This window comes from Channa argus, chromosome 9, assembly GCF_033026475.1.
Source record: "Channa argus isolate prfri chromosome 9, Channa argus male v1.0, whole genome shotgun sequence".
Classification (NCBI taxonomy): domain Eukaryota; kingdom Metazoa; phylum Chordata; class Actinopteri; order Anabantiformes; family Channidae; genus Channa; species Channa argus.
The window spans coordinates 19,675,262-19,702,589 of NC_090205.1; the positions used below are offsets into that span (position 1 = coordinate 19,675,262).

At 39.0% G+C, this 27,328-nt stretch overlaps 1 protein-coding gene across 1 annotated transcript in view; it reads right to left on the reverse strand.

Annotated features, from left to right (window-relative positions):
- Nucleotides 1–556: 556 nt before the first annotated feature.
- Nucleotides 557–27,328, reverse strand: part of asic4a (acid-sensing (proton-gated) ion channel family member 4a) — an 82,475-nt gene continuing 55,703 nt past the window's right edge. The window contains exons 2-10 of the mRNA XM_067516070.1: nucleotides 15,023–15,167; nucleotides 14,522–14,649; nucleotides 14,246–14,399; nucleotides 10,812–10,865; nucleotides 8,666–8,819; nucleotides 6,615–6,706; nucleotides 6,357–6,436; nucleotides 5,675–5,785; nucleotides 557–3,854 (exon numbers count right to left, since the gene is read on the reverse strand). Coding sequence (XP_067372171.1) covers nucleotides 3,723–3,854; nucleotides 5,675–5,785; nucleotides 6,357–6,436; nucleotides 6,615–6,706; nucleotides 8,666–8,819; nucleotides 10,812–10,865; nucleotides 14,246–14,399; nucleotides 14,522–14,649; nucleotides 15,023–15,167 — 1,050 coding nt within the window. The 3' untranslated portion in view covers nucleotides 557–3,722. The remainder of the gene's footprint in view (nucleotides 3,855–5,674; nucleotides 5,786–6,356; nucleotides 6,437–6,614; nucleotides 6,707–8,665; nucleotides 8,820–10,811; nucleotides 10,866–14,245; nucleotides 14,400–14,521; nucleotides 14,650–15,022; nucleotides 15,168–27,328) is intronic.

Below are 27,328 nucleotides of genomic sequence, written 5' to 3' on the forward strand. Positions count from 1 at the left end.
GAGCTCTGGATTTATACTTTCTTATCTAAACTTTAATAGTCATGTATTTACCATATTAACATTTATAAAAATGTGTTCTAACAGAGGAAATAGTCACAATATCACACTTCTATACAAAATGTAAGCGTTCCTTGTTACTGCAGTGATGATCCATTTCCATTTCTGTCAGATATGGGATGAATGTCTTCTCATGAATTCCTGACAGTTGCTTGCATCACCCTGCACTTATATTTTTCTCTTCTCAGATGGCCTCTCAGGCCTCAGCTAAAAATTTTCAGCTGGGGAAAAAAATGGACAAAACTGCAGATATTCAAAACTTAACATCAGTGGCTGGTTGGATTAAATTGATTTTCATGGATATTGTAATAAGCAGACACAGGCTGAATTTCATGGAGCTATAAAAAGGCCCAAGGAGCTGTGCAAGAAAGGAGCTTAGAATAGAGGCTTGAGGAATCTCAGGAATGTGAGCTACATATAGCATGGATGTTGTCCCTCTACTCTAGTACAGACCTGCCCCCCTACCCATCACTCAGTCCTTTGGCACCTCACACACTGCTGTTTTTAAGTCTTTTTAATTTGGATACAGAGTTACCCTGGTTGTGTTTTACAGTGCAGCAAAACACAGCACATTATGTAAAGAGCCTTTCCACATCAACTACAGGCTTACCATTCAAATAGAAGTCCGTAGTCATAATTTAGCCTTGTATTCATCTCAACACACCAAGCCCTGTGTGACTTGTCTGAGGATAGCTGCAATTATTGATGACAGAGGAGGAGATTGTTATGCATAGCCTGTACAGAATGCCATCAGAGACTGTGATTGGGAACCTTTTGAAAATGTCAAAGTGACACATGATTATGAATATTAAACAGCCACATATAGCTCATGATTGCTTGACAGAAGGAGGGGATTTGACAGATGGAGGACTGAGGAATCTTACTGTGAGCAAAAGTGATGTATAGTGATACTGCAGCAACAGAATGCACAAATCAAATTAGCAGAAGAATTATGTTGTCATTAAACATGATTTCCATTATATTAAGTATTTTCCCAGAAAAATGTTATGTGCATTTTCTGGCCCTTTGTTTAGTAAAATTAGCCAAACAATTCTCGTTCAAACTTGTAAAAACGTTTCTGTTGTGATTAAGCACATGCAGTCCTACCTTTCAACCGAATGTGAATCAGGTTGTTAGCAATTGCACTGCACTTATTTTAACATAGTCAAACTTAAAAATGGATGATGAGACATAACAACACACTAAAAAGCAAGAGATGTAACTTTTTTCAGGTCAGCATTCACGAGACACCATTCTGAATACTTTCTCATTATTCTCAATGAAAATGAGTTAAACAAATACCTTCAGAAGAGAAGCCAAGTCTGACTCTACTGTAAGTAACTTTAGATCAAAGCCCAGGGAACTACAGTTTGATGACCAATTACATCCTGCTATTTACATAAGTATTGGTAAGTCATACTAGGTTAGCTCTTTTGTTTTTCGGTTAACCACTGGACAGCCTGACAAAGAATGACATGTGGCCACTGACAAAAGTTCAGCTTTTGTGTCCATTGTTCTCTTCTGTTTTGGGGAAGAGTTCCTGGAGAAACAAGGGCACTGCCCAAGATGTACAGTACTGCTCAAAGTGAATTCAAACAACCATTTTACAGGAGGATAGTCTTTTTTTTGTTTTTAAGAAGAAAATGGAAAAGGCTGTCAGACAAATAAAGCTGTCCAGGCTCTTACTGGAAAAGGGAGACAAAAAAACAAAAGATAGACATGTGTCCAAACAAATTAAAATGACAACTAAAAACCTAAAAGCTGGTTAATTAGATTTTGGGACAATGACTGGCTTGTAATGGCCTTTTGCATTTTCCTGGAGCTACCAGACAGTGATTGTGAATAAAAAACATAAAATATTTGTAAGGGGTTTTTGCAAGGAAGAAGAAAGAAGCCCAAATCAAATCCTTCCAAGGTAAAAGATCTGGTTATGGGAACTTGATGTTACACGCTGCTAAGTTCATTCATTAAAGGAAGCTAGAGAGCACCCTCCATGATAATAGTTGTGATTATGAATGGTTCAGTGTAATGTCTCCATTTTTATTCTGCCTTTGCTAACTTGTGCTCTTAAAATGTGTAGTGTCCTTGTCCTGCCCTTTAAATTTAGAAAAACCAATAGTTCCACCTCTAAAACAATCTTTGTTTACATTCCACAAATTCTGTGGCCCTGGAACCAGATTTATGAGAGCAACACATTTTACTACTGCAATAAAACTCACCTAGTTTTCTGGCTCGCTATTTGGATTCTAAAGTCCTTATTTTTCATGGATCAACTCAGCCAAGCCTTGTCGGTCTAATGTGCTCAGTCATGTGTGCAAAATGTTAAAGTGCACATGCAAACACACACACACACACACACACACACACGATGCTGGGTCTGCACTGTAAGTAGCTGCTACTCTTTCACAATGGTTGTGGCACACAGCTGAAGGAGATGACTTGGCAAAAATTTTAATTCTATCACTTATTGCTTATGTCAGCTTAAAGTTATGATGCTAACCAAAGTCATGAGTGGATGGTGGAGAAGGAGAATAACTTAAGTACAGCCATGTCATAACCGAAACATCATCCATTCCTCATCCATATGCTAAGTGTTGTCTGTGTTAATGTGAGAGGGAGAGAGAGAGAAAGAGAGAGAGAGAGAGAGTGTGCATGTGTTGTCTTGGAAAATGTTTTGGTAATAAATTTCATAAAAAGCAGAACATACAGTATAAAAGGAAATGATGGAGATGATATTTGCAACCCATTCAGTCAATTTTCTCAACGAATGCACTGATGTGTGGCAGTCGAACATATCTGTAGATTGTAAGTGTACAGTAAATGCTACAATCGTGATCGCTATTCTGATATAAAAAGTATTTTCTAAAATGTATAAATAACTAAACTTATTGTTCCATAATTTATATATTAACTCAATATTAACAACAACCATGAAAACTAAACTTTTAGAGCTTTTTCCTTTTAAAGTTGGACTTTATGTACAGGTATAATGCTACTCTCTAACACCTTAACCACAACAAAGTTTATCATGTGGAAAGATGCTGCTAGGTCTTCTAAGCCAAGGTCATACATTTAAGCCTAAATAACTCCCTTCATACTTTGAATGGATGTAACACAAGTAAGATTTGCCTGCTGAAGTATTTTCATCTTGTATACAATATAGAACATATAGATAATAGTGTTTCTTTAAATAATTACATAATTTATAATGTGTATGGTACAGTGTGTTTTCCATGAAATAGAAGAACAGTTTGACGAGAGATGCAGGGGTGTTTACAGACAGAAAAGAAATGAAAGATTCTAGCTGAATAAATAAATTATATATTTCCTTTTTCAGAGTATAAATTGGATCATGGTGACATGCAGTCCTCCACTTGTTCCCTTGTCGTGATCATATACCAAAAATTGGTCCATTGGACACAGATGAGAGGGGTCCCATCCACAGAATGAGAACGAGAGAAAAAGGAAAAAGCTGTGTCCAATTTGTGCCTAATACTGTACGTACAAGTGGTTTGTTAGCAGCACAAGTTTGGTGTTTGACTTTGGCTGTAGCTTTTCACTGGTGACAGCAAAGGACCGACTGAAAAGCGAGTGGTCTGTAATTGATTTCAACACAGACAGCTCATATCTTTTGTTGTCACCAGGACGGGAAACGATAGCTGGCCCTAGCAAGCGAAGTCCTCAAACACCCCGTGGTGTCCGGTGTGATGGCGGTGAAGGTGAGGGTGGTGGTGGTTGGGGAGAATCGTGTTGGCGTACGCCCCCTCTGGGTGACTCCGCGTCATGTCATTTGGATCCTGTAGGAAATACATGATAAGGTCATTTAGCTCAAAATAGATAGTTTTATCTAAATTAAAATTTTGACACATTGGATGTAGAGAATCAGAATCAACCTCATGTCTAGTACAGAGACAGAGTCAGTAAATAACTGGTCTGTCTCTGTCCAAGGTTCAATATTACAAACCCAACACAGCTCTGTTATTAACACTGAATATCTTATTTGCTTATTCCAGATACAAACAGACATGTGATGAACAAGAGTTTATATGGACTGTGTTATGAACATTTCTGCTTAAGAAGATCTTTTTGTCAGATGTGTTGACCTGTTAGCTGGAACTAGATGTTTACCCATGATTCCTGATAAGCTTCCACTTCCTGACTCCCGCTCTCTACTTAATGAGACTGAACTTCTTGTCTAAATCCAGAAACTGTAAGAATTAACTTTAAATGCAACAAATTAATCAAACAGCCTTTAATAAAACAAGTCCAGAGGTGTGATGCATTACTTTATGCTATGTTCAAATGCAACAACATTTTTTGCAGGCAGCAAGTTTTGTCAGCTGCAGCAAATTATGGCTAATTTAGAGAAATGGGCAAATTATCAGTCTGTTGAATCATATCTGCCAAATATAGTTGTGGTTCAGTGTTTACATGCACATGGCTGTCATGGCAATATTAAGATATTTGGATAATGGCACAGGTCTACCATGAACTGGATGCTGCATAAACACTAGTGTCACTGTCTACAGTCAAGTGAGTTTTATATCACTGTGTCCAATAAAAAGCCTCTCATCCACACGTTCATGGTCCCTTAAAGTTTGCGGCTAAACAAACAACATCTAAAGGGAAATATTGAGGTCAAATGAGACAAAGATTGAGTTGATGGCTCCAATGACCAGAGGTATGTTTGGAGGAGTAAAGGTGAGACATTCCACATTCAACTGTTAAGCACAGCAGGGGCAGCATCATGCTCTGAGGCTGTTTTGCTGCCAGTGAACCTTGTGGATTAAACAGAGTGAAAGGAATAATGAAGAATGAGCATTATCTCTGAATTCTACATATTACCCTCAAACTATCCTTTAGATGGTTGAAACTTGGATATAATTGGGTTTTCCAACATGACAATGAACCCCAACAGAAATCAAATCTGGTTCTGGAATGGTCCAAAGTCCTGATCTCAACCCTATCATACAGTACATAGATCATGATTAAAAGTCTGGTCTATGCAAAAAACAAAAAACAAATCATGAAGTGAGTATGTAAACTGAATATGCTGCAGTGTGCAACACACTCAGCTAAAGATGCAGCTTTTTTGCTATGGTCAAGATGCCATCAGGTAACAAGCTAATAGCTGAGAGTAACAGAATGAATTAAGGTGAATTGCATAAATTGCATGCTGGGGTTTTCTGTTTATATTCTGAACTAATCCCTTGCGTACACTTCATCAGAACTGCAACTGAATGGTTAATATATGGTGGAAAAATGGTATAATATAAGCTGTGTTTTTGGTTTCCCTGGCTGACCTATTTAAAAATAAATATCCATAATTTTATTTTAAGCATTTAGTTGTTGATGTGAGACATGGGGTGTAAAAATTAAAAAACAAAAAAGAAGCAACTACAGAATAAGGTTGTGCAATACAATGCTGAGCTCCAGGGAAGACTAATTAGGAACATTACACTCTTCATTATTTTAGGAGTGGAAAAATATTAATTTGCTTTTCCCTCTATTACAGTTCTGTTCTTTTCTAATGCAGTTATAGTGCTGAGGGGAAAGTTCTACACTTGGCATCAAAACAGTGCACATGCCATTTGCCAGTGTACAGTACACGCTGTACCTTTGCTTTCATTTCCTCTAGACCCACTGTTGCAACGGTGCTGGTCTGCTGCTTGCTCCTATTCTCCTCTTTCTGTGGCCTCAGCAGACGTTGTAGCCGGTGCTTGATCACCTGGTTTCAGCCAGAATACAGCAGCAGGGAGAGTGAAAGAGCAGAGGTGAGGGAGGGAGACGCAGCGGAGTGACGAGGTTATTCACCATGATGTCTGCATTACAGTTCCCCCCCCTAATTTTGCTTCATTCATACATGTTTGGCACTCCGCAGGTAGCCGGCTAGAAAGCTTAAGAGGGATACAGCTGAAGCAGGAGATCATTTTATGATCAGCGTTAGCAGCATGTCCGCAGCACAGACCTGAGCGGATATTAGTGTCTTCAGTAAAACCCCTCACATGCAGACTACGTGATAACATACACATTGCCATTCCTTAGACGTTCTGATGATTATGCCTGAGAGGAACACTGCACAGACTATCATGCTCAGCAATAACAATATTCAATGGAAGAAAAATGAAATATACAATGAAACACTAGAGTGTTTTGTAAATAGTGACCAGTGGATGCAACCACGTTCTTTCTGAACCCAGCAGGCAATAACTGTTAATTATTGATAATTATACAGCTACTCTCAGTCTGATTTCATATTATGATGGCTATAAGTCTGTGGGCTTATACAGACACTGTACCTCATATATATAATCCAGTATTTCTAAGACCGTCAGGATGCTGGCTCCAATGAATAAACCCATCTGTCCACCAATGTCCCCTGTAAAGAAAGAGTACTTAAAGATAATCACAATGGACACAATGTCAAAGATCGTCTTGTATGCTGCTGCTAATGGCAATGAAAAGTGAGTGCTACTATTACAACAACACCTTTCACTGTACACCAGCAGGTCTATTTGATACTCAGAAACAAGGGAAAAATGTAACAGAAATCTTACCTAATAAACCTGCAACATCGTAGGCTTTCTTCTGCTCTATTGTTTCATAGTTCAGAGCTTCAAAGAAGATATCTAAGACTAGAAAGTTGTCTCTGGAAGAACAGGGGGAGTGTGAACAGCATAGAAAACAAAGTGAAATACATGTGAGCTTTTTTTAATTTATTACAAATGTTACAAATTTTGAAAAACAAAAGTCATTTTCATGCCTTCTGTAAATTGTCATGGTGGGATTGTCAGGCCTCCAGCGCTTTGCACAGATCTAACCAACAATCGTGAGATAATGAGGTGTTTCAGGGTTTAACTGAGATGAGCAGAATGAGCACTGACAGCATTCTCAGCCTCTGTTTGAATTTAGAAAGTTTGATAACATTAAGTGCTGTGAGGCATCATGAGCTCTTTGGTTTAGGTGTGTTTACTCTGCACCACATCCCTGATGATTAGGCATTGAGAGGAATTACAGATAAGCACATTGTTAGTGCTCAGAATTCATTATAATCAAAAAATTAGCAAACGCTCCATAAAACGTATTGTCGACTAAAAGGATTAAAAGTCAAAGTCCTGCTAGAAGTTACAATGTTTACTACAGCTTACACTAAACTGGACATTAGAAACAATATGAAAGACAAAAGAATAATTTAGACACAACTTATTAGGTTTTTCTAGAGCTGTATTGTCTTCAACTGCAAGACGGTTTAGACTATTCAGACAACAGATAATTAACAAACTCAAGAAAAAGCTAAGCTAAGTTTTGTTTATAACTTTCCAAGCGAGTAAAAAAAATAAATGACCAAACCCACTGTTCCTTTACTTTTGGCTGCTAAATCTGTTTTCCTAAATATGATTAAAGAGACCAGATGTGTAGAAATCCCCTCAGGGAATATCATGGGGTATCATGCTCACGCAAATGGGATGGATATGACTTTTCATTAGTTTGGATCTCTGTGGATCAATAACAAAATTCATCTGTTTTGTCACTTGTTAGCTTGTGAACCTGGCTCTTGATCAACGAAGCCACATCCCAGACTACAAGCCCCCTGACTGAATTTGTAAATTATCCAGTCACCAGCACAGCTAAGCTACATCCATTGTATCAGATATCAATGACAATTTGTGGCTAAATTAAACACTTGGAGCCACCAGACAGTTTTCCTGTTTTTCTGTGAAGGGGATGTGGGAGGGTAATATGAAACATATTCACATATTGGGTCGGCAGAGCGCTCTGTTTCTGCTGCTCAGCAAAATATTATATTTTAATGTTAAACTATTTAAAATGTTGCTAAATGTACTTAGATGATAATACTTTGCTCATAACCTTATACTGTAATATCCTAGAACTGAATTTGAAGGTTTAATAATATTTTGAAGAAATTATTTATTTGCCTGAAATGTTTTATGCAAATGGGGAAAAGAAAAAATCTCAGATTTTTCCTTCAGACCTACAGGTAACACAGTAACACATGATCTTTACCTACATGGTGACAACACACACAATTTAAATTTGAGAGTGTAAAGTTTGTTGTTTGCAGTCTACTCTGTGGTTTGAGTGAGGTCAAGTGAGGAATGAACAGTTAGGAGCGAACAAATAATGAAAAAGGATGTGCCCACAGTTTAGTGGGTTAATTATAGTTGTCAAGTTCTAAGCTGTGATCCTTCAAGTTGTCAAGATTCATTTTGTGTTTGATGGACTGTCAGACAGACCAAAAGATCAGGAAGGACACAGGAAGAGAAGCTGGTAATCACTATAAACCAATTCTGGCTTCACTACTAGCAGAGTGAAAAAAGTCAGAATCACAGAGCAATACAGATTAACCCATTTAAGATTCAGTTAAATACACAGATATACGTTCATGCCTGACAGTCACCTTCCAGACAAAATACAAATTCATGCTTAGGTAAAAAAAAATATTTTATGATATAATGAATTTAGTTTTCCTTTATGATCTGTCTGTTCATGATCACATAGTGGAGGTCAAAGTCTATGGCCTTTTTTACTGAGCACCAGATCACTGCTCATAAGTGAGTTTATTCTCGTTGAAGGTTCCTGGTCGTACCTGATGTAGTCTTCTGACTTGTCATATTTCCTGGAGAGATAGCGAGCGGAGCCTTTGCTGGGGATTTTGACCATGGAAAGCTCTTTACCGTAGCGGGTGAGATTACAGGGCATCTCACATGGACAGGTATCCCCACTGTTCTTCTGTAGCTGTGCTGCAGCACAATGGAAAGTTGATTTAACAGATATTGACTGGGTCGGTTTCTGTGATGATTTGTTGGTAATCACACTACCAGAGCAAACACACAAGATACCGCTCAGAATCTAGAGGCAAAAACAACCTCCGTCTACAGCAAAGGAAAAACTCTGAAGATCAGAGACTGTGTCTCATAAGAATAGGCCACTTAACCCACCCATCCATCCATTATCTTGACTACTGGGGGTGCTGGAGCCTATCGCAGCTGGTACTTGATGAGCAGCACTAACCAACTCGTAAGAAAAATCAACTGGTTCCGTAGTTGCTAAATGTTCCAGTATGTTAACTCACTAGTTGTGAGTTTTGTCTGTGTGCAGTTTGGCAGATGATGATCTACACTGGGTTTATTAAGTGCAGAAAACAAAGTTGTTGAATACATCATCATTTTATTCATTGATAAAATAATATCTGGCGATGGTTGGAGCATTAAAGTTGTTTGGTAATATCGTGAAATTACATAGTTCAGATTGACTAGCAGGTGTCAACTAAATCAGATTTCTTTGATTACAGAGCCACTCAATAATTTAACCACCTTTTAATCCCATTGGACTAAAAGTAACAGTATGATACCTGTAAATCTTTTGGCGACTTACACATTAATGTCCCAGAGTAAATAGCCATAGTGCAAGTGTAAATATGTACAACTGTGGGATGTTACAAGAAATATGATAACAGCATTTCACATACCCGAACCTTAGAAAAACAACTTAGTAGTTGGTATTTCTCTCAGGTGCTTGGAGGCAACAAATTAATTACTGACTGTCAATGAAGAATTTACAAAGTAATCTCATGGACAAAATGTATTTTGTCCACGAGCATTGCATTGAAATGCATTAAATGTAGAAAATGTCATGCCAGGCTTTGTAGACTTCTCTTACACTGGTCTCTGTCTTGTTAAAAAAACATTGCATGGTAATAACAGGCTAATCATTCTGAATATATGAATTCTGAAAATATATTGGTTGCAGTTTAAATTGTATTTATAAGGCAAAGGTGTTTACAGTAATTGGGTTGCAGGATTTGCTTGGAGAACAAACAAAGTACAGTAAGTGCTACTGAAGACTCTGCAAATGGTACCTGGACTACGCCTAATTAACATGCGGCAGGACTTCCTCACACAATAAGAAATCCTAACACTACAACAACATGTACACTGGAGAGAAAAGCTTTTTCCAATCTCTCCTTTCAAATTCTAGGCTAAACAAAAACAGGCAGAGGAAACAGTCAAAGCAGTAATTATAATTTGATGATTTATGTATTTTATAACTCTTAGCAATTAGGTTATTTATATGCAGGAGAGAAGTGGAATTTATTCCTTGTCTGATGTAGGAACAAAACACCTTAGGAACCTAAAAATATAAATTATATTTTAATTTATTACCTTTCATAGAAGGTGAATGTATTCACAGTATTTGATTCTGGGATATGACCCACACGAATATGGCCCATTCTTGTAGGATATATCTAAGATTTCATTCAGCCACGTTGGGGTTTGAATTCAGTGAAGAGAGACATAATTAAATTTCTGGCTTATTTGGATAAGAAATGATAATTGTACTTATATGTCTGCCATGTCTATAAAAAAAATTCTTTTTTATTGCATCCGTAATTCCTTTGAAACCAAGGCACCTTTGTTCAGTCACAATGTCTACTGGAGGGGAGTGAGGTTGGAGTCCAGGCATGTGTGTGTGGGGTGGTGGTGGTGGTAGTGGAGGTGGAGGGTGGAGAAATACGGAAATAGAGCATTGGTTCAACAATAGAGGCAGCACAGCCATCAAGCTCTAAAGTGTCTAAATCACAATGAGGAAAAGTCATTTAAAAATATCCAGTCTACCTCCAGGTATTTGTATTACAGAAAAAAATCCTTATCATATTTACTGATTGTGTTTCCATTTCCCTTCGGGGAAATTTATTGTAATGAGAAAAGAAATGAAGGAAGATTGTTTCTTACCGAGTGCTTTGTCAACACAGTTGATTTTACTGGGAGGGCAGATATCTGCAGTTCCTGGAAGACGAGAACACAAAATGAGTCTGATCAATCAGAAACAAAATGATCAGTGACCCGTGTCTGCTGCAATGAGGAACCGTGGCTGTGAACAACACTCCACAGCTTATCATTCATCTCCAAATGAAGGCAGACACACAGAGCCTGACTTCCATCCATAGAGCCTGGGCCATCCTGGACGTCTGCCCTTGATTGCACTGAGAAATGGAGCGTGCTGGCTCCACCCGGGAGGCATATTTAGAAAGTCTTTAAAAACCAATCAATGAGTCACTTCCTTGCAGACAAACATATTGCCAAGGCCATTAATGACAGGTATTCATCAGCAGCACATTTAATTGGCAGAGGTGTGTTTGTCTGTCTGTGAAATGTTGATGGGAAAATCTCCTTCCCAGTTACTAAAAATGTTATAATGCACCGTAAAAGAAAACGTCTGCACACTTTCAACTGATTCTCAATAGAGTTAGACTTACATTTATTTTATTTTGAGTATTGAGGCAAAAGCTGTGTCTCTGTAAGCTGTCCACATATCAAGAACAAGAACAACTTAATAGCTTTTTTGGGTGGTCATCCAAATATAGACATAGGCTGAAACAGTAAATTATTAATCTTGAACCAAAGAATCCAGGAAAACACAGTTTTGCTTCTACGCCTCACAGGTCAGGAGTATGAGCAGAAACACCAAATAATTTATGAATGGCCACATGGTGGTGCAACCCACCTGCAAACCTAAACACTTGCTCCTTGGCCCAAGGCCCAAGTTTCCAAGAAATTAAAGAGAATTGTGAAGTCGTTATTGTGATGACCGGCTAACAAACAAGCACCCACAGGAATCACGACACAAAAAAAGATGACCTACTCGGTGGGTACTAACAGTGGCATTAAAACAACACCATGCTTCGGTAGCTCAAAAATGACAAAATGGAAAATACTCAAGAAAGCTATAAAAAAAAAACCCAAACTTGGAGCATTAGACTGTAAACAAATGTGGGATTATGTGAACACATGCTGAGGACTATCTGCTGGCACCTTAAGTGAACTGTAAACAGTTGCAGGATTATGTGAGTATGATATGAAATGAATTACAAACATTTGTACTTTTTCCTCAAAAACAACTTGTGAACAACGAACGAATCAATTTGAGGGACACAAATCTCTGACAGCAAAACAAACACTGCTGCAAACGTCGCTGCTGTATGCTATGGAAGGCACTGCTCTCCTGCTTCACTGATGCAGCACTGTGTTGTCACGTCGAGGCTTTAAAAAGATTTTCAATTCACAACTTGGCCTCATGCTCCCTTGGCGAGCTCTTGAACCAATTGCTTTTTGGTACCCTATGAAGGTATTTCAGAGAATTTAATTTGCAACAATAAATTTTATTCACTATTGATAGGCGCAGCGAACTAATCCGAGGTACCAAAGCCCTGTTCTAAAGCCACACTGAGCAAATGACCCTGACAGGCTTCAACATTTATATAATTAACATCTTATCTGATGTGATACATCGGGAAAGCAAAGTGGACCTCTGAACACTTCTGGTCTCTGAACAGTCCTTAAATAATAATCTCAAAGTTTCCTGGTCCTTTTTTTAAAAAAACTTGTCTCATTTAATTTGAAAACTGTTGTAACAAAAACTCTTTTAAACATGGTGAATTATGTCCAGATGTTTGATCAACTTTTTACAGGTTTGAATCTGATATCCTGGCTCACTGTGTTTAAAGTTGGGTTAAGAAAAATACATTTATTCATGTGAATTACAAGCCATGTTAGCTAGGTTTTCTCCAAATTGTGAGCTTTCTGTAATACAATTACAATCTTGTAGTAAAGTTGGCACTGTCACCCTGCAGAGCACACAAACTGATTAGAAGCATGTCTGCTCGACAGCCTGTCGAGATCAAATGATTAGCTGTGATTTCTCTCTACAGATTAGACCACCACTTCAGCCCAGCCATTACTCCGTGCAAATGGAAGTTTGAAATGTGTGTCTAATGTGGAAATGTTTAACCTGAGAACTACATTATTTATATTTCATAGTCTGGTGGAGACACTGTCAAAATTCTATAAAGCATCAGTTCAGCTACAGCAATATTAGGTTAAATACCTCTTTAAACCTCTTTGTAAATTAAATGAAATGCCTTTTGTTGTGCCATTTATTTATATAAATAATGTGCAAATGTCAGGGCACTCTGCAAATCAGGAAATATACTTGAATATATATATAAATCATTCATGTATAGATTGTACGTTTCCTGCCGTAACTTTAAATGCTGCTCCTCTAAACCTGCTGTTCGACATGTCAAAGAGGTTGCATTCAGTTCAGATCTTTGACTTCGTGCACTCTGGCCATGAGGAAGCACATCACAGCCCAGTCCAGAAATCTTACATTGTGTTAGCCATACTCATTTCTACAACCGGCCTCAGTCCCAAAGGTCCTCATACACCAATTAATGACCTGACACACTGTATCTCCTTGATAACTGGCATTCAGTACTGCGTACTGCTGCTCAGTCATCCTAATGCAACCATATATTTACTTCAGATGTATTTGGGGTTTGTCACTGCTTCAATAATTGATTTAGTGTTTTTTTAAACATTTCTGTGTAAATATGTTTACATCTGGTTTATGCATTATACACAAATTCCAAATTGGTAATTAAGGTAAATAGAGACAAAATAAAAATTAGACAGGTGTTCCATCCTTAATTTGTATGGAATTGCCTAAGGCTGCAGCAGTCCTCAGTGATATTTTCAAACCATCAGCCAGTGGAATAGAAACATGAGAACAAACAAGACCAATAATAGCAATCGATCAGAATAATCAGTGATGGCCACCCAAGCCCAACAGGTCAATTCTCAGACAGATGGCGATAGACAATCACCAGGATCTAAAACTCAATGAGACTTTAGGCTGACATGTCACTGGCCAGAGAGTTGGCAGCACTGCTGAAGAGCATCCCACTTCAGATATCAAGCATCAAGGTCAGGTATGTGGCAGCCCAAATTGTATGTGCGCTGGTTTCAAGTGGACTAAAAATGATGGCTTGTTTTGCTCAATGGGTTATTTACAATCATACAGACTGGGCTGGCTGGCTGTTTATGCAATTATACCAGACCAAACAATTTTAACAACAAATGGAAATACTTGAAAGTAGTAACCCTGCAGGGGTATTTTTAAGTTCAGTATCATTGGCTTAGAGTTGCCACAAAACATAGACAGGATCTGTGTTCATCTGTTTTTAACTTTCAGCTACATCAACTCTACATATATAATGTGCATTACGGATGACAGATGTTTTGTTTTCCCTAGCTTATGCTACAGCAGCTTTCCTTCATTTGTGAACACGAATCCCTTACATTAAACAGGATGTGAGGAGTAATCTTACCAGGCATATGCACCATCCTGCAGTTGCACACTCGGAGGACTTCGTTGGTCTCGCAGAGCAACCGGCAGGCACTGATGCTGTATGTGTCATATCCAGGGAACTTCTCTTTGCTGTTGGAGCGGCAGTTTCCCCAGGGCTGAGGCAGGTAGGTCAGCTAAGCACACAGAGATTTATTAGACCCCAGTCGGAGCCACTGGGGGCAAATGTTTGCAGGGTGAAGAGTAATCTGGTGTTGGTGGGGAAACATGGACTGTGTGCTGTGAAAAGAAGACCTACCCTCTGCTCCTGACATGAAACAAAGGTCTGGAAGCCCGGAGAGACACCAAAGCCCAGCTGGTGGATGTAGGGAGGCTCGTCTTGACTGTGGATCTGAACTCGAATGCCGGCCTCCAGGGACGTCTCATCTTCAGGATAAAACAGAGCACGAGCGCGAGCGTTGCAAAGAGAGAGTACAAGGGAATTTCAGATGGCTGCCTCATCTGACAGCTTGGACTCAGTTTGACGCTAACTACAAACCATATTTCAATCATGTCTGAAAAATAAGCCACTAGAGATTAATATTATGTGACAACTACAATACAAGCACAAATCTGAGGTCTATTTTGCTTTTATAAACGACATATTCTAGGCAGCAGGAATACAATCAAAACATGCATTATTTACAGTACGTGACCCAGTGAAACAAATGCAGGTTATTTTTGATGTAAATCTCAGCAGAAGTATCTTTTGCCGTAGCAAAGAACAGGACTAGATTGGACAAACAGTTATGAGGCTTACTCGTCTCTCTCCAGATGGGCAGATATTCATCCTGTTGGATATCCAACATGATCTCCAGCCCATTTCCCATTCCACCCTGCTTCGTTTTCTTAGATGTGGTTTTGTTGCCATTAAACGTGTAGCATTTCCCATATCTGGTGTAAACCTGGAAAACAATAGATTTATATCGTGAATATCACCACAAACATGATGTGTCCACATGATGTGACAAGCTCGTCCAAGTGAAATGAAGGCAGAGACACAGTATGAAACGAGAAACTAAATAAATAAATAAAAGAGCTGAGTCTTTGCAATTACCCACAAATGTTTGTGCGCAGTCTTCTGGCTTAGTCCCTCTAGGACTGATAAGCTGTATTTGAGTGAATTCCCACCACCCACCACACAAACCCTGCACAATGCTGCTCATAGTACTACCATCCCACAGAAATATCAAATGGCATAAGAGATTCTTTAATCTTCCTTCAAAAGAAAACAAAAGACAATACGAGAGAGGCCGCTTTAAATGAGCTATCACGTCACCACCTATCAGAGGAGCTGTCTCTGTGGGGGACACATCATCTCTTTGTTTATGCCTCTCATCTTAACTGCTGCACTGCAGAAAATATCCATCTTACAAGTCATTTATCTGTTATCTCCTTTGAGTTTCAAAGGCACAATCTGTGATCCACATGTAAACAAAAGGGGATTCTAGTCCCACTCCAAAAACCCAAAACACAGAATGGGAACCTGCTGCACATTAGGACCATTTTAATATACCAATTTCCACTAAAAACAATAACACTAATTCCGAGTCTGATTATGGTTGGACTCCAACAGTAATACAGAATGTGGCGAAAAACACACGCATAGAATATTTAAGAAATCAATTTTTGGTGTCTCATATGCTTAAAGTACACTTCGCAAATGGTTGGTAAAATGTGGGAATACAGGGAGCTAAAGTGTAACCACAACATTTAGGGTTACTGCTTAAAATGTCATTCAAAATCCCAAAGAGAGATCTCTACCATAGCTACTGATTAGAAATCCAACCTTGGAACAGTCTTCGAACAATCTAATATTGTTGTTTATTCAACATTTGTTTTTAGTGACCTTTGACAAACTGGATAAACATAACGGCTTGACAAAAGGCATGAGCGAGACCAGGGGCCACTGCGAGCTCAGACCACAGATGTGATAACAGCAGACCAAGGCGGGGAGCGAATGGAGCTGAACACTTTAGAAAGCAGCTTACAGCTCCAACATTCAAAGAATTACTTTATAGCAGCAAGTTGAGTTTTATAGATATGGACGTAGCTACATTACAAAGACTCACAGTAGGAACCCACGCTGCTGTGCTTGCAGTTTCATTTAATACAAGCTGTAGTTTTTCATATGCTGAAAATAATCATTCACTAACTTTGCAAAATCACAAATGGTGGTGTAGTGGGTGACAATATCAAACTATTTTTTTTTAATTTACAAAATACCTACAAAATAAATGCTGTATAAAACACTGCAGGCTTTCTATACCTGTAATAATGGAACTTAGTTAAATAACACATTAAACGGGTTAATATTAGTAGTAATTCTACTTGCTTTGAAAATGTTTTTGAACCTGGTGCCACTATTTTGCAATTTGTGTGACCTGCCTTGCTTGAGGACTGAGGTGTTTAGTGCAGCCGTTCCCAAAGTGGGGAAATAAAAGAAAATTACAGTGGCCCTGAGAGCTCAAAGCACTACAATATGAAAAAACAAATGCAAATAGACAAAACACAAGCAGATACACACAAATCTAAATGCATTGTCCCTCCAGAAACATTGCTAGGACAGTTGTCTACAATGTGTTGGGGACACGAAAATGTGATGATGGACATTTCGATTTTTAAATGTATTTTTAGTTGCTCCCAGAGCCATTTCCGTTGTGTTGTGGCTTTTGCAGCGCTTCTCTCTTTGTTTGTGTTGGGGCTTTTGGCAGTGTGTCTTAATGCTGCGCCTGTGTTGTCAAATTGGTGAAATTGTTTTTGTATATTTGATTGCGTTTTGTCTATTTGCATGTGTTTTCCCAAACACAACAGTGCTTTGAGCTCTCAGGGCCACCGTCATTTTCACTTTGTTAAGGCACCCCTTTCACCCTCTGGATGCCCCCCTAGGGGATGCAGCCCTCACTTTCAAAACCAGGAGTTTAGTCTACATGCAACAGGATGTAAGACAGAATTACAAAAAGCAAATTCTTTTATATATGTTATACCTGCTTTATGGAAAAATAAGATTTAAAAAATAAATGATGAATTCAAACTGCATGAAAATTTTGCGCCTGCTGCACATGCTAATCCCTCGAACAACTATCCTGCGAGTACAGCTGTCTCCTGTAAGTGACACAAAAATAATATTCTTTTCACAGTGCAAAAAAAGAGAACAAGTAATATAATGGATTCGTTTTGTACAAACATCAAATAAAGGTGGACAGTGATGAAAGCATTAAAGCCGAGGAAATCACATGGCAGGAGAGGTCAACACACAAGGCGTTGAAGAAATGACAGCGAAATAACAATCGAGCAGAATAGATGGCAGACATATCATTAAAGAGACACTGTGACCGTCTCAGCATTCTCCCAAACATTGACGTCTGTTTTCTGACTTTGATATCAGCTTGATCCACCTAATGAGCACTGTGATGTCTAAATAAGGGACACTGGTGGAACAACACAAGCTCTCATTTACAGACCACAGGGTGTATTCACATTTGAGATGGTTGAACAACAAATCAAAGCCACAGTGGTGGGGTTCAGTCAAGTAATTCCCTGGAACAGTGGGCAATTTTGCAATGTCCACAACAGTGATTAGAGCAAGAAATGAGCACCGTTTACAAAAGCTGCTGCTTAGACAGACAGCTATGTTTTCGGCAATAACAGACCCCGGGGCTTTTGATCTGGGTGTGTGTGCATGCATGTTTGTAGGGAGTGTGTGTGAGCTTTTGTCTATCTTACAAATAGTAACCTTCTAAGTAAGTCTTAGATGAGGATTTGGAAAAATGGATGACACAATTACAGATGTCGGCCTCTGATGTCATACAAAAGGGGATTTTTTTTATGTGGAACTTTGTTCGCTTACATCTGATTGCCACTTTGCATTTATTTTATAAATTGCAGCATCTTTCCTGCAAGTCTAAGTAGAAAATGGGAGGTGGCAAAGTGGGGGCGGAGGCCCGGGGAGAGGACAACTCAAGTATTCAAGTGCCACTTTTGACTGACATGTGCTATTAGGTTGAAATGGTTTAATCTCTATTTGACCAGCAGTTGAGAAGGTGAGCTGCACTTATCATTGATCCTCCCCTCCCTGTTCATTGACACACTTAAGCCTCGGCAGGCAGACTTTATCTGATGAAGCAGTTAACAGAGGCAAAGGAGGATTTCACTTTAGAAATACTCAAAACACCCTGACTAAGTGCATTGCTTACGCTCTAAAACTTTGGGCTCTGGAGGACGCTGGGGTGTTCACAAATGATGTCCCCAGAGAGCACGGGTAAGTTTTCCCATCATCTCACCTAGGAAATAGTTGTTGGCAGAGCTTCCACGTTTTTTCTTTTTTTTTTTTCTCAGCTTCTAAGACCCCCTTTTACTCCCTGCATCTGCAATGTGATTGATGGAGCATTTTTCTCTTGTTACATCTTGCACCAAATATAGTGAATGTAACAGGACTGACTCGGGTAATTCCCAAGTGGGGACTTGGCACTGCTGTTGACAAGCTGAAACATAGCAGCAGCATGGTAGTTACAAACCAAATGAAAAGAGGCATTGTACTGTAGTCCTCTGAGTATCTCAAGTTGTATACAAGAGCTAATTATTGCAGCACTTAATGCACCATTGTTCAGTTTGTTGTCACTTGGAGGTCTAAAGCCTCCAAAGCCTCATTGTGCTTGACAGACTTTTAGATGGTAATGGGAAAAAAGATCAAACCATGTTCTCCAGTTCTGCATTACTCTCTTAGAGTAGATATTTTCACACAGACCCTTTTCCAGAGACTATTTTTTTTTAAATGTAACATTTACTTCTCATGATTTTATTAAGCAACATTCTTTTTTCCTTATTGTAATTCTACGTTTTAAGGTTGAATTTCGAGCACAGCAAATGCCTCCCCGGGCCCTAAATATTTGGTAGATAAAAGGCAAGGTTCACAATGTAGACATTAGCTGGGTTAAATGCTACTTTATTTGTTAAAAGTGTATATGCCACTTTTGGACTTTAGTGGAGCTACAGTCAGTATTTTTACATAAATGCATTATAGTGAAGCCTCATCTACAGCGGCATAATACTTTGGAAAGATGTTTGACTTCATGTAATTTGCATATGTTGTTATGCTCCAATTATAACATAACTGTCTTAAATGTCAATTCATTATGTGTCTTTTTCCAGCTTATTTTCTTCCTAAGTGCCTTGTTTGGCTCTCTGTCTCTCCAAGCTAAATGTATTAAGAGACCAACCACTTACCATGTAATTCATAAGCTCTGGTGGGTTAAACCCTCAAACACCCTCTTTATGACCGTGATCTGACAGTCACATGGCACTTTTCCTTTTAAATAACCTGCAGGTATCACTTCAGTGCTTCTCCGGAGGACATCCATTTCCAGGCAGAATGCATGTCATCGGGAAGCTCTCAGAGTATGAGGAAAGAGGATTTGAATTCATTTACGAAGAGTAGTAGAATATGCCTGAGCACTGATTGGCAGGTGAAAACCATTAAGGCTGGCTCCTGCAGGTTTAAGGTTGAGACAGAGCATTCCTTGATTTAATGGCTTCATTACAACCTCTGAGGAGAAAGTCACGAATCTCAATATGACATGAACTGAATATTTACATGATATTTCATAATGTTTTCTCAGGATCACTGGTGTATGCATCAAGGCTGTCAGTCAAAGTACAGGACCACAAAATATCTATTTAACAATTTTAGTATTATGATTGTGCTGTTTCCAGATACTCCCTCCTAAAACATCCTGGGTTACTAGTTACTAGTTGCGACTCATGCACACGGCAGGAAAATAACCAAAATGTTATCTCAATTGGGGCCGAGGGAACAAATAAGAATTAAAAGGCTCGAAAGTTTGACAACATTTACAGTTCAACAATTCCCAGATCGTGTTTTATTCCCTTCACACTAATGTTCTAATGTTTTGTTAATGATGAGACATCAAAAGAGGCACAGGTCCACATTTTGTTCAACTCAACTTTATTAATGCAATTTGTATTGTAATAATGAAACTCCCCTGTTAAACAACTAAAAAATAGATTATATTATAAATCTTACACAGTGCATCTAAGGCAGTGTCATCATGTTTTGCCCAACTCACTCTGATGGAAAAGACATAGACATAACAATGAAAAGAAAGAGACAAAGCTGACTTGAAAAGCCCTCAGGGAGACACCTCATTTCAGTCAAAACACTTGTTGCCAACAGGCATTCGAAGGTAGGCACACAAAGAATGTGACGTGTCTTTTACTTTTAACGTTTCTTCTAAATCTCACAGGCGGCCGGTACTGAGTTTGACCTGCCAGATCTCGAGAACAGATCAGAGAACAAGGAATGAACAAAAAAATCATTCAAACATAATGTAGTCTTTACAGTAGTGCAGGGCGGTAGCACACTTTGCTGTATCCCATTACGCTTTATTAAGATAGGATGTCTTACTGGCCTATTGCATTGTATACCACATACGGCGTTAGCTGAATTAATTTTCTTCATTTATCTAAAACCTGGCACAACAATTCATTTAAAAATCATCGACCTCGTGGGGCCAAATGTTCAGAAAATCATAAAACAAGGCTAAAAGCAAGGCTGCAGAGATCCTACACATTTTTAGTTCTAGATTAGGGAAGAAAAATGAGAGTAATGTGATGACATGATGTGATAATAACTCGCTCCTAATGCTTTCATATTCTCATGCACCACAGTTAAGATGCATAATTCATAAATAATCCTCTATCAAGTGTCAGAGAGATTACTTTTATCACTGGTCAGCCTGTAGATCCCTGCATACATATACAGGGGGAGTAAATAGCAATTTGGCTAAAATCACAACCCCCCCCTCTCACGTATAATGGGGGAAGAACAGTTTCTAAGCAGAGAAGAGATGCGCAGACATGCAGAATGGAATGTGAGGAAAGTTTTGCACCATTAACCTCCATCTCAATGTCGGCCTCTAAACACAGCACCAGGGACGCTGCTCCGGATTGCCATTCAACACATTACTGTTATTGTGTATCAATTCCAACCTTCATTAGACAACTGGGTGCCGAGATTTCAATGGTAGTTTAATACATCCATTCACTGAGGTAAATACTGTGTAATCAGCAGGCTGTCATCCTGGTTGATTTTTCTGTGCAGTAAGTAAGAGTGATTTTCTCGAACTATCATAAGAAATGTAAATTTAATGCTGGATATAATGAGTGTTCTCAGCAGAACTTCTGATTAATGAGGAAAAAATAAATTACAACCTTTTCTGAGTTTTGCACTGAACCACTCTGGTCATAATTAAAGTCTACAGTTGAAGATGATGCACTTACTCGGTCATTTAAAGTAGTCGGTCTTTGCATTTTGCTTTACCGTTTGACTAAATACCATACTTTACATTAAAACGATGAGGTTGGATGTAAACCTGCTGGGTTTGTTTCAGTCATTAGTGTAGGAGTTCTGACTCATCTCTTCTCTCCCCTTGCTACCTGCTTTCTAGTTTCCGTCAGAGCATCAAAAATAAGTGGAACACCAAAGCCAGAACAGTGCACTCAGCAAACCTCTCTCTCTTCAAATGTTAGTATTCCCATTTTTTCTGTCTTTTTTTCCTCCCATGCTGCTATTCCCCGCATATCCAAGCATACTCAGCTAATGGAGCAGTGGGAGATGCTCTTGAAAAAGAGGTTGAAAATGGACAGGCTCTCCAGCACAATACAGCAACACACAAATAGAATAGTCCAGTGCATTCAGCACTCTCAGACATGTGAAAGCTTCCTTTGAGTACAGTGAGCACTAACATCACAGCCATGGCCCATAAAGGTGCAGTTTTATAAATGTGATTAGAAGCTACTGTCATAATGGGGATAATTCATTTGGATCACCACAGTGAGACAGGTCCCTAATCAGTCTTCATGTGTAATTGAGATGAATCATTTCCTACAGCTAGGGCCTGTGCCTGGGTCCAATCAAATTGGTGAGTAATTCTTGACCTTAAGAGTCCAACAGAACAGCGTCTATTAATTGTGCTTCATAGGGGAAAGCAGTTGCAATTATCCATTTATCTACGTTCAAATGAGTCAACATGGATGGTCATTTTCTTGAAAAAGTGTCCCTGCAGAAAATTAATAGGACCTCAAAAACACACATTAATATCTTTTATGTTTAAATCCAAATCTCTGTGATCTTTTCGGAGGTCTTTTGGGACCCTCCCTGTCAATCCCCTACAGTGACTCGTGTTAAGCTATGGTTAGTTCCATGGCCTGTTTCAGGCTATTTATTTTACTACAGGCTTTGAGGTCATGGTTCAGATGAGAGGAGCACAGACATGCTGAATGTAAGACATGATGGTGCTCTCAAGATAACAAAAGAGCATATTGCCTGGTATACACAAGTCAAGTGTGGTTTACTTTACCACATCACTTCACTGCGATTCATTCTGATCAGGCATTCTGTAGGGTGGACACTGATGTAGCCGAAAAGAATTCTGCCCTGGGCACTGCACCGACACAGTCCCGCCTAAGGCATTTGTCTTACTGTCGACTTTGTTTTTCTGCAGTCATTTAGATATTCAGGTTTAATTAAGGTACCTCTGTCATTAACACAGGATTTCATTTCCTAAGCTCTCAATCTCGCACCACTCTCTGCTGCTCTCAGAGTCTGGCACCCACTCCAAAACACAAACCCTCCCACCCAACTGCCACTGAAGAAACACCGTCACAGTTCCCTGGCCAAGCTTTTATTTAGTATTCATCATAACCGAGACACCTGCTTTGTTGTTTTTCCTTTCCAGGGAACTCTAGGGAAATGATATCTGTTGGATTGGAGCCACATGTTAGGTTTGATGAAACTTCCGGAGAGGAAAAGCAGGATCTACTATCTCTTGACACGAATCATCAATATAAAATATGGTGTCCCTTCAGGGATACGGGAGAGATAGAGATGCAAATAAACATCAGCTGCTAGCTCTTGTTATTTTGTGACAAGTTATTCATAACTGAGCACGTACCTAAACATACAAATACTTCTGATTGCACACATTTTATAAAAGGTGGCTGGTGCACAAAATAAAGATAAATAAATGTTTTTTTGCGCCTTGTTCCCTATTGCAACATGTCTATTGTCCTGGGACTCCTAATGACATGCAACACTTGCTTTTTGCACAAGATGGTGCAATAAGTGTACTTACTTACCCACTTAGTGGCTCACTTATCCAAACCTTCCCCTTTTTGGTGAGTGCAACAGTGAAACAATATTTGCCTCTCAACCGTGTAACATTTATGAGCATGGGGATTTGTGTTTTTCATGCTACATAAATCATCCAAGTAAACAAGTCTGATTAGCATTTATGCTCAGGCAAAAGAGCTTTTCTGAGTCAAAATCAGACCTCAGATCATTAGACTAAGTTGGCTCTAAAGCTGAGCCCAAAAAAGTTTGGCAGACACAGGTTCAAACTGCACACCTAAACACACCCAGTTTAATTTGGCCCCTAATCACAATCCTCTCAAATGGCTGAGTTAAAGGAAGAGATAATGCAGCAATGTAACAAAGGACCAGCAGGGCTAGTGTAACAAGAATCCCGTCCTTGACTGACTCAGATCAAAGTCACAGTAAGAAACATTTTACAGGACAAAATGACCACATTTCTGCAGAGTGTATCTGCAGGGGACTGATAGAGTGGATGATTAATTTTAGTGAAATAATGATTACATTTGAGTTGGTGACATTTCTGGCATTATAAACTCACTTTCTGGGGCTTTTTCTATTATGGAACAAAAACAAAAACTCCACAAGCCCATTCAAGCAGCCACCCACACTCAAACTCACACACAGAGACACACATATCCTTGCAGCACTGTTGTACAAATGAGCGACTGGCATCACATTTCAGTTATAAGGAATAAACGCCTTCATAAACATAGTACTAATATTACTCTACAGTATAGTAATTTTAGTATTTATCACTTCTTCACTAGAAGTGATAAATTCCTCTTGTTGGTTAGTTCATTTGTTTACTTCTCTCTCTGTGCCCGAGGCTCATCTATCATTGTTGCAACACCTAATGTTCACCAATGGAGGTCGATAGATATTCTAGATGATTTGATGCTTCTTTAATACCAAGTTATTAAGACTGGGAGCAGAAGACCTCTGTAATCCCCGTCTGCACATCAAAGACAGGCCAGATATCTGGCCTGCTATTAGCCGAGTGGCTGGATGCCACCTGCCCAGATGTTTGGCATGTGGACCCCAGTTCTGCCAAATGGGGATCATGAGACCATAGGACACCTTCCAGAAACCATCTGAAGCTCCCAAACTTCAAGGACAAGTCAGAGGTCAGATAAAAAAAAATACAACAAAGAAAACTAATCACATCCTTTATATAAATCTATCAATCCAGATGCATGTCTGATGCTTAATGTCCATTCAGGGGCTTTATAAAACAATTTTTAACACCACCCGTTAACAAGGTTCACAACATAGCTGGGCCACTCTAAAATTACAATTTCCTGTACATAACAGGCACCTTTGACATCTTGCATCAGAGGCCACAGAGCTCTGTGTAGATCAGAGGGAGTTGATGTTGGCTGCTCTGTATTTCCACAGTTGTGACAATCCCAGGCCTGTTTCCTGGGCTCTGACTGTCAGTTAAAAAACATGGTTGTGATAGGGCCTCAAAATATTGGAACACATCCTGTGGTTACAGCCCAGACTGTCAATGTGGATTTGATGTCATTGGAGTTTGCTCACACTGAAGTTGTTTGTTGTTATTTACAGCCAAAGCCTCCGAGTGAGTCTGTGCCATTGTATACTCGACTAAGCTGTGGTGGAGGTCAAGATGATTATCACCATTATGTGGTGTAACATATTACTCACTGTTGGAGTGAGTCCAAGAGAAACTCTACATTTTGGTCTAATACATGGCGGTAACATGCCCACGGTCACATAAGTGTCAGTGATTGCAATAGGACCTCCAACCTAAACACCCTTAAAGGGCAAAACATGGTGCCTGTTTATTTATATAAAAATGGCTCAGCTGGGGGAAAAAAGCTAAAATCCCCCCCTCATTCACTACTTCCTATACTATGTATACTAAATCGTTCACTTAATAGTGAGGAGTTGATTTTGGATTTTGGACACTTATTAACCGTTGTCATAATGCGTCATCACTAACAGCTGTTTGAGCTGCACAACAGTAATTTTCTCTTCTCTAAAACAGAAGCATTGATTTGTGTGATTCTTAGCAGAAAGTAGTGGACTTGCCATAGATGCTCCTTTTTTTCGTTCTAACATGGAAGTTTTGAGTTCACTACAGTGGATAGATTTAAACATCTGACATTACATAACACTAGTGCAAGTAGCAAACACACTATGTAGTAAGTAGGGGGTGATTTAGATGCTTCCTTGTGTTTCTTCCTATAGAAGAGGGGTTCCCAAACTTTTCCAATATATTCCCATTCAGGCAATTGGATGGTCCCCAAAACTAAAATTTAAATTTGTTTTATCTTATTTAAAACAAATGCATTTTACCTTATCTTTCTTCCAATTTTCACAGGCCCCTTCTGGATATGTCTGGTGGCTCCCAAGGGGTCCCCGGCTGCCACTTTGACTGCCCGAGCATGAAGCCTCCTTTAGTTGTACCACTGGCTCTCTGTACATGTATACATGGGCATTATATAAAATCCTATAGCTGTTCTAGAGCAAATGATCTTTTTGGGCCGGCATGTTTCATTTGATCAGTGCAGATGTTGCAGTACTGCTGTTTGGCCACTACAACAATATTTTTTCACTGCCTAGCACCAGTCATGGCAGCTTGGTCCCTGATTTCTCTAGAAACATCTCCTAAAATAGCACCCCTATGCCAGCAGGCATCTTTTAACATAGCATTACACTGGCAGCTGGCGTTCTAGACCTTCCTCATTATGAAAACTATCATAAACACCATATATGATGGTCCAGAAAGAAATGCATACATATCTATCTATCTATCAGATATTGTAAAAATGTAACATATAGAATGGAGTATTTTGATTTGTTCTATCAGTAAGTAGGAGATGATTTTTTTTCTCTGTGTCACAGATGACTATTGTGGTTTCAACATTTATAATATAAACATGACGCCTGCATTTTTAACACACATTTGTTCCATGTGGATGAATCTGTGTCAAATCAATTTCAAAGGTGGTAGCCTCGACTTTGACCTTATCTTGAGCTGCTCAGATTGTGACTGAGTTCCATTAATACAACTCAGAGCAATTTCATTGCTATTAACAAACACAAAGCCAACCTGGAAGCTTTCGGTGACAAGGACTTTTGCAGGCAGAAGTGAGGTGATACTGTATACTGCAAATGCTTTACACATTTATCACCTCTTGGAATCAGTGCATTTTAAATAATTATTAATAGATGTCAAGACACTAATAAAATTAAGGGTCATAAGTGAAGACACGCAATTAATTGCTCTTCTACATTTTGATATTAGACTATCAAACATTCATCCCCATCACTACACGCACAGACACACACACAAGGGCACACACACACGGCTCAAACCAAAAAGTTTTCTGCCACTAAATCAAACTTTCCCAACTGAGTACAGCAGTGCCATAGTTGCTCTGGCTACATAACATTGTGGTGTAGCCTTAAGTAAACGTCTATTTTCAATTTAACCTCCAAACCTATGTTAATCCCCTGAGGATCTATCTATAATTTGGTTTGTCCAGGAGAACAGACTCTGATCATCAAGTTTGAATTTAAAATAATTTGGAGAATTTATCTCAGTCCTTGATGAAATTTAATTATGGCTGATATATGCCAAGAATCACCTAACTCTTCCTGGGTTTTGTTCATTGTTTTAAGGTCTCTAATTTTAACAGTATCCAGAAAGCAACAAATGTGAACAGCCCTTTTAATATGCCTTCAGTTGCTCACTAGTCCAGTTAGATCTTTATATTCCACGAGCCTGTACCACCAAGAGAGATTGGAGGGTAATTCAGCTAAACTTGGGCTTTTCTGGTGCCATGAAGCTGGCTGGCTTTAAATGAGTTAGATCACCATGATAACTAATACTAAGGCTAATGAGCTACAGAGCATGCAAACTTCAGA